The following is a 7,465-nucleotide window of genomic DNA, read 5'->3' as shown; positions in this document are numbered from 1 at the left end:
ATCTGGGGGGAAAAAAATCAATCCATCCCTCATGTCAAAAAAAAAAAAAAAAAAAAAAAGTAGTTGATGGTAAAAGAGAATTCAAACAGCAAAGCTGAGCCCAGAATAACAGATTAAATGTCCTTAGCCCTTGTTTCCTATGTCCCAGAGGAAACCATGGTTAACATCTTCTTATCCCCCCAGGAGACATCTTTTTGGGGGGAGTGGGGGCAGTGATAGGGTCTCAATCTGTCGCCCAGGATGGAGTGCAGTGGCACAGTCACGGCTCACTGCAGCCTCCACCTCCTGGACTTAATCGATCCTCCTGCCTCAGGCCCCTAAGTAGCTAAGACTACAGGTATGCACCACCACACCTGGCTGATTTTTAAGATTTTGTAGAGATGGGGTTTCACCATGTTTTCCAGGCTAGTCTTTTATTTTTTGAGACAGAGTCTTGCTCTGTTACCCAGGCTGGAGTACAGGCACCCAATCTAGGCTCACTGTAACCTCCACCTCCTGGGTTCAAGCGATTCTCCTGCTTCAGCCTCCCGAGTAGCTAGAATTACAGGTGCATGCCACCACACCAAGCTAATTTTTGTATTTTTAGTAGAGATGGGGTTTCACCATATTAGCCAGGCTGGTCTTGATCTGCTGACCTGAAGTGATCCCCACACCTCGGCCTCCCAAAGTGCTGGGATGGCAGTGTGAGCCACCTCACCCGGCCAGGCAATCCTCCCACCTCGGCCTCCCAATTTGCTGGGATTACAGGTGTAAGCCACCACGCCTGGCCTCCCCAACGCATCTTATGCATACACAGTACACACACTGTCTCAGATACAGCCATCCGCTCCTTCCGAATCTTGTGCATCATGCTGGAAGCTGGGAGGCAGCTGTGAGCAGAGCAGGCACCATCCCTGTTCTCTTGAGGCTGGAGAGACAGCCTTAAACAAGTTAACAGATACAGAATTACAAATTGTGATATATGCCCAGAAGAAAGCAGGTCGCTGCAATAGATAATAATGAGAGTCCTGCCCAGATGGGGTGGACATGGAAGGCCTCTCTGAAGGGAGGGAAGAAATGTCTAACTTCTGTCAGGGGCCAGGCACGGGGGCTCACGCCTGTAATCCCAGCACTTTGGGAGACCAAGGCGGGGGGATTGCTTGAGCCCAAGAGTTCAGGACCTGCCTGTACAACAAATTAAGACCTCGTCTCTACAGAAAATTTAAAAAATTAGCAGGGCGTGGTGGCACACACCTGTAGTCTCTGCGACTTGGGGGGCTGAGGCAGGAGGATCACTTGAGCCTGGGTGGTCGAGGCTGCCATGATGCCACTGCCCTCCACCCTGGGAGATAGAGATCCGAGACCCTGTCTCAAACAAACAAACAAACAAAATAACTTCCATCAGAGGGCATTCCAGATATACCCAAAAGTAGAGCAAAGGCACAGTGGGCCCCTGCCTGCGCCTCCATCCCAGCTGCAGCAGCCGGCACACCTTGTTTCTTCCCCACCCCCTGGAACACACACTGGATTATGCTGATGTGCATTTAAGTCATCATTTCATCCATAAATATTTTAGGACGAGAAACCACTAGTTTGTGGAGAAGAGCACAATGCAGGGAATGAGAATATCAGGTGGGAGCGGCCCAGGCTCTTATTGCTATGCAAGAGCCATCAAAGCAATCAAAGCAGCCACACCGCAGGCAGCCTGCCCCTCCCTCCCTCACTCCCTTCCTTCCTTCCTTCCTTCCTTCTTCTTCCCTCCCTCCCTTCCTTCCTTCCCTCCTTCTTTCCTTTCTCTTTTTTTTTTTGACAAAGTCTTGCTCTGTTGCCAGGCTGGAGTACAATGGCGTGATCTCAGCTCACTGCAACCTCCGCCTCCCAGCTTCAAGCAATTCTTCTGCCTCAGCCTCTCATGTAGCTGGAACTACAGGCGTGCGCCACCACGCCCAGCTCATTTTTTGTGTTTTAGTAGAGATGGGGTTTCGCCATGTTGGCCAGGATGGTCTTGATCTCCTGACCTCATGATCCACCTGCCTCAGCCTCCCAAAGTGCTGGGATTACAGGCGTGAGCCACCTTGTGCGGCCTGTTCTTTCTTAATGATTGACCTCATTGTTTATGGGCTAATCTTTTTACTTGTTCATTTATTTAGAGACAAGGTCTCACTCTGTTGCCCAGGCTAGAGTGCAACAGTGGTTTATTCATCCCTCACCTGTTGATGGACATGAGGTTGACTCTGGCTTTTGGCTGTGATGAGTGATGCTATGATGAACATTCTTGTACTTGCTTTTTGCTGGGCATAAACAGTCCTCCTCTCTCTCGGTATAAAACCTAAGAGTCAGATTACTGGGTCGGTGGGGTGGGGGTTGTTTGATAGAAACTCCCAAACCATCTTCCAGAGTGGTTATTTCCAGAATGTTTTGACAAAGGCAATGCGGTTGGATGTTTATGTGGAAAGGTGGGTGGGTGAGAGGCCGGTTGTGGAGATTCACGCCTGTAATCCCAGCACTTTGGGAGGCCAAGGTGGAATCAGGGCCCAGAAATTAGAGACAAGTCTAGGCAAAGTGGTGAGACCCTATCTCTACTAAAAATACAAAAATTGGCTGGACGTGGTGGCGGTGGCGCGTGCCTGTAGTCTCAGCTACACGGGAGGCTGAGGTGGGAGGATCACTTGAGCCTGGGAGTCAAGGTTGCAGTGAGCCCTGATCGTGCCACTGCCCTGCAGCCTGGGCAACAGAGTAAGACCCTGTCCCAAAAAGAAAAAAGTGGTGGGTGGGCTAGGAGGTAGAAAAGGACGCTGGATGGGGCGGAGGAGGGACAGAGGGAGTGGAGCTCCCTGGATGGGTGCCTGCTCTGAGCCCGCCCGTGCCACAGGCCGCCTGATCTTTGACAACCTGAAGAAGTCCATCGCCTACACCCTGACCAGCAACATCCCAGAGATCACGCCCTTCCTGCTGTTCATCATGGCCAACATCCCGCTGCCCCTGGGCACCATCACCATCCTCTGCATCGACCTGGGCACCGACATGGTGAGCCCTGGCGGCCACCCTTGGGGCCCAGGAGGGTGGAGTCCTCCCCTTCCCGGCTCACCTCGCCTCTTCCACCCAGGTCCCTGCCATCTCACTGGCATACGAGGCTGCTGAAAGCGACATCATGAAGAGACAGCCCAGGAACCCGCGGACGGACAAGTTGGTCAATGAGAGACTCATCAGCATGGCCTATGGGCAGATCGGTGAGGCACCGGGGACTCCATCTCCTTACGGCCCAATGCCAGGCCTAGAGCAGTGCCTGGCCCACCGTGGGTGCTTGGGACCCTGGTGCTGACTCAGGGGATCAGACATGGACAGGACCAGCCAGTGAGCTATCTGAGGGCGGGGTCTGCACCCCATCCTTCTCCACTTCCTCCTCTCTGCTGCTGATGTGTGCAGAGCCCCAGAGGTGTGTGAAGCAGCCACACTTGGGGGCTGTCCCAGCAAGCAGAGGCTTCATGGCGGTGGTCCTGGGCCCAGGGAGGTCATTCCTGTGTTGGGAGCTCAAGCTGGGGATCCCCCAAGAATTCATGATGTTTAGGTGACCTGGGTCGGGTGGGAGAGGGGCTCTGGGTTATCCCTCTGGGAGAGCCCCCTCTCCAAAGCCCCTGTCCCAGGTGGCCCGTCCATCTCAGGGCCTCACCACCAAGTGAGACCTCAGGTCACCCTCTGGGAACCGGTGTCCAGATAACGGCCAGAGGGGCACACTTCCGTCTCCAAGGGGGCTTCTGGGCCCTCCGAGGTGCCCTGGGCTGGCTGCCGGCCCCAACCTGAGCCTCTCCTCTGCTTCCTCTCTCCTTCCAGGAATGATCCAGGCTCTCGGTGGTTTCTTCTCTTACTTTGTGATCCTGGCAGAGAATGGCTTCTTGCCTGGCAACCTGGTGGGCATCCGGCTAAACTGGGATGACCGCACTGTCAACGACCTGGAGGACAGTTACGGGCAGCAGTGGGTGAGCGGGGCAGGGTGCTGTGTTCCTGCCCACCATGAGATCCCCGGGCCGAGCTGTCCCAGCCATGCACGGCCACTTCCTGCGATGGCTCCTCAGTCCCCCATGGCAGTGTCAAGGCCTTTGCTGGGCACTTGGGGCTTCCTGGACACCCCTGCCCAGCCCATCTGGAGCCTTGTCTCCCACTGCCTGAGCTCTCTACCCTGCTGGGCCTTCTTCCCTGCCTCTGTCTGTCCCTTCAAAGTCCAGCTGCTGTCTGTCCTTGGGAGGACCACAGGGTCCTCATCCTCCTGGCCCCTGGTGGACGGTGAGGTCACCATTAACCTTTCTCCTTTCTTGTACATCTCCTGCCTCCTCCCTCGGGACTATGAGCCCGCAGAAGGAAGACACACTTGAGGCCCTGGGGACCCCATGCAGGATGGGGTGGGGCAAAGAGCACCGGAACGTCGGGGTGGCGGCTAGGGCTGCAGTGCCACCAACTGACGTCCCATGCCCCGGTCACCGCTCCTGCAGACATACGAGCAGAGGAAGGTGGTGGAGTTCACCTGCCACACGGCCTTCTTCGTGAGCATCGTAGTCGTCCAGTGGGCCGATCTGATCATCTGCAAGACCCGGAGGAACTCGGTCTTCCAGCAGGGCATGAAGTGAGGGCTGGGGGCACACGGCGGCTGTACAGCCATCCGTCCTGTCCGAGTGTCTGTCTGTCTGTCTGTCTGTGTACTTCCTCTTGTGTCCTTGCTTTGGTTTTTTGTTGTTTTGTTGAGGCAGGGTCTCATTCTGTCACCCAGACTGGAGTTCAGTGGTGCAATCATACATAGCTCACTGCAGCCTCGACCTCCTGGGCTCAAGTGAGCCTCCCACCTCAGGCTCCTGAGTAGCTGAGAGTACAGGTGTGCACCATCATATACGGCTAATTTTTATTTACTTGTTTGTTTGTTTATTTGTTTGTTTATTTATTTAGAGACAGAGTCTTGCTCTGTTGCCCAGGCTGGAGTGCAGTGGCACGATCTCAGCTCACTGCAACCTCCACCTCCCGGGTTCAAACGATTCTGGTGCCTCAGCCTCCCAAGTAGCTGGGATTACAGGTGTGCACCACCAGGCTCGGCTAATGTTTTGTATGTTTAGTAGAGTTTTGTCATGTTGCCCAGGCTGGTCTCAAACTCCCGAGCTCAGGCATTCTACCTGCCTCAGTCTCCCAGAGTGTTAGGATTACAAGTGTGAGCCACCATGCCCAGCCCGTTTTGGGTTTTGCCACTGCACTGATTTTCTCTCAAGGAGTCCTGTGTGTCCTTGATTCTCTCTCAGCCTCTGTGGGTGGTGGAGGTGCTCCTGTCCTTTTCTTTTTATACCAGTGTTTCTCTGTGTCTGTCCCTGCCTCTGTGTTTGTATCTGTCCCTGTCTTTGTGTCTGTCCCTGTCTGTGTCTGTCTCTGTGTCTGTCCCTGTCTCTGCATCTGTCCCTGTGTCCCTGCCTTTCTGTCTCTTTCTGTGTTACCATTGCTCTGTTTCTATCTTTGTCTCTCTCTGTTGGGGCATGTCTCCCCATCTCTGTCTCTCTTCCTGTGTCTCTGCCTCTGTCTCTGTGTCTGTGCTGCTGGCTCTGGGTGTCTGCACTGTGCCTCTCCCTGTCTCTGCGGGGTGGCAGGTGCAGGGTGGGTGCTCTCTGGGCCCAGCCCTGCCCTTCTGTGCCTCCAGGAACAAGATCCTGATCTTTGGGCTGTTTGAGGAGACGGCCCTGGCTGCCTTCCTGTCCTACTGCCCCGGCATGGATGTGGCCCTGCGCATGTACCCTCTCAAGTGAGTGCCCCGCTGCCCCCAGCCCTGCCCACACCAGCGCCTGCCACGGAGCCTTCCCTTAGACTGAACCTCAGGCCCCACCTCCCCTGGTGTCCCCACTGCAGTCCCCATTCTGATGCCACCAAGTCTCCCCCATGGGCTGCTCCTACCATGGGTTACTCCGCAGACCCCAGGCCCCAGCCCTACCCAGGGCACCCTCCACCTGTGAGCACAAAGGGTCCTGGGAGACTGCCCCACCGCGTCCCCGCCACGTCCCCTCCTGTCGCCTGAAGCTCTGCCTCTCGTTAGGGCCCCGCACTCAAGCCCTCCTGCTCTCCCCTCCGCAGGCCCAGCTGGTGGTTCTGTGCCTTCCCCTACAGTTTCCTCATCTTCGTCTACGACGAAATCCGCAAACTCATCCTGCGCAGGAACCCAGGGGGTGAGGGGGCTCGGCAAGGCTGCCAAGGGGGGCGGGGGACAGCAGGGTCTCAGGCAGCTGGTCCCAGGCTCCCCTCGCCCTGCTGGATGGCTCTGCCGCCCAGTTCCCACTCTTCTCTCTCTTCCCACCTCTCTGGGCCTCCGCTCTGTCTTCTCACGGGTCTCTGTCTGTGTGGTTTCCTTGTCTCTCTCCCTCTCTGTACCTCTCTCTGCTGGGTGGCTCGCTTTGCCTGTCTCTCTCCATCTCTTATTCTGTCTCTTTCTTTCCTTCTTTGTCTCTCCAGGTTGGGTGGAGAAGGAAACCTACTACTGACCTCAGCCCCACCACATCGCCGGTCTCTTCCCTGTCCCCCAGGCCTACGACCGCCCCTGCCAGTCCCCCCCATTTTGTATTCTGCGGGGAGGAGCCCTCTCTCCCCATGGCCCCACCTTGGCCCCCACCCCCTCCACTATCTCCTGACACCCCCACTCTGGCTGGCTTCTCTCCCCTGCCCCCCGCCTCTCTCCTCTCTTTCTGTGTCAGTTTCTCTCCCTTTCCTCACCCCTCTATCCATTCCTCCGGCCCCAGCCACCTCCCTGGGCTCTTTTTTACTCCCTTTCAGCCCCTCAGCTGATACTGTCTCTGGTTCTGGACAATTATCAAATATATCAGTGGGGAGAGAGAAGCAGTGTGTGTGTCGTGCCTGCTTTCTGGACAGGGACTGCGGCCGGGATGGCCGGGATGGCGTCCCCTCTGCTGGGGCGCGTTGCCAGGCGATTCTCAAATCCTCAGGAACTTAGCCTGGCACTGGCTTGAAAGTCACGGAATCTCAGAGCCATCTAATCACGGAGTTTTCAACTCCACGAAAGTCAGAGCAGCTTGAATTTGCCAGGCGATGGGATTGTGGAATCAGAACAGGGGAAAGGGAGGGAAGCAGATGTGGGATGGTGACTGGGAGCCTCTCCTATAGGAGTAGGACCCAGGGGACACAATGCTGCTGATGATGGTGATGACAGCGATTCACTGAGTGCCCGCTATGTGCTCTGCCCACTTCTAAGCACTCTGCACAAGGTGCACATTAAATATGCACAGAGAGGAGAAATGATTTGCACACAGCTAAGAAGAGACAAATCTGGGATCTGAACCAAGGCTGTCCAAAGTTCTAGGTAACTACGCTGTTCTCTCATTCTGTTGAGATAAACTTTCATACAGTGAAGTGCACACATCTTAAGGCTACAGCTCAGTGATTTTAAAAGTTGCATCTGCAGGCCAGGTGCCGTGGCTCCCGCCTGTAATCCCGGCCCTTTGGGAGGCCCAGG

The 7,465-nt window shown here is 55.5% G+C and overlaps 1 protein-coding gene across 3 annotated transcripts in view; it reads left to right on the top strand.

Annotated features, from left to right (window-relative positions):
• Window positions 1-6,831, top strand: part of ATP1A3 (ATPase, Na+/K+ transporting, alpha 3 polypeptide) — a 30,685-nt gene extending 23,854 nt beyond the window's left edge. For all 3 annotated transcript variants that reach the window (XM_011936569.1, XM_011936568.1, XM_011936567.1), the window contains exons 17-23: window positions 2,852-3,006; window positions 3,086-3,209; window positions 3,811-3,956; window positions 4,467-4,597; window positions 5,648-5,749; window positions 6,076-6,167; window positions 6,451-6,831. In XM_011936569.1, coding sequence (XP_011791959.1) covers window positions 2,852-3,006; window positions 3,086-3,209; window positions 3,811-3,956; window positions 4,467-4,597; window positions 5,648-5,749; window positions 6,076-6,167; window positions 6,451-6,479 — 779 coding nt within the window. In that variant the 3' untranslated portion in view covers window positions 6,480-6,831. The remainder of the gene's footprint in view (window positions 1-2,851; window positions 3,007-3,085; window positions 3,210-3,810; window positions 3,957-4,466; window positions 4,598-5,647; window positions 5,750-6,075; window positions 6,168-6,450) is intronic.
• Window positions 6,832-7,465: the final 634 nt, after the last annotated feature.

The sequence above is a fragment of the Colobus angolensis genome, unplaced genomic scaffold (genome assembly GCF_000951035.1).
Source record: "Colobus angolensis palliatus isolate OR3802 unplaced genomic scaffold, Cang.pa_1.0 Scaffold154, whole genome shotgun sequence".
Taxonomy (NCBI): domain Eukaryota; kingdom Metazoa; phylum Chordata; class Mammalia; order Primates; family Cercopithecidae; genus Colobus; species Colobus angolensis.
The sequence above is the reverse complement of the archived record's forward strand: the minus strand, read 5'-3'. Positions and strand labels throughout refer to the sequence as shown.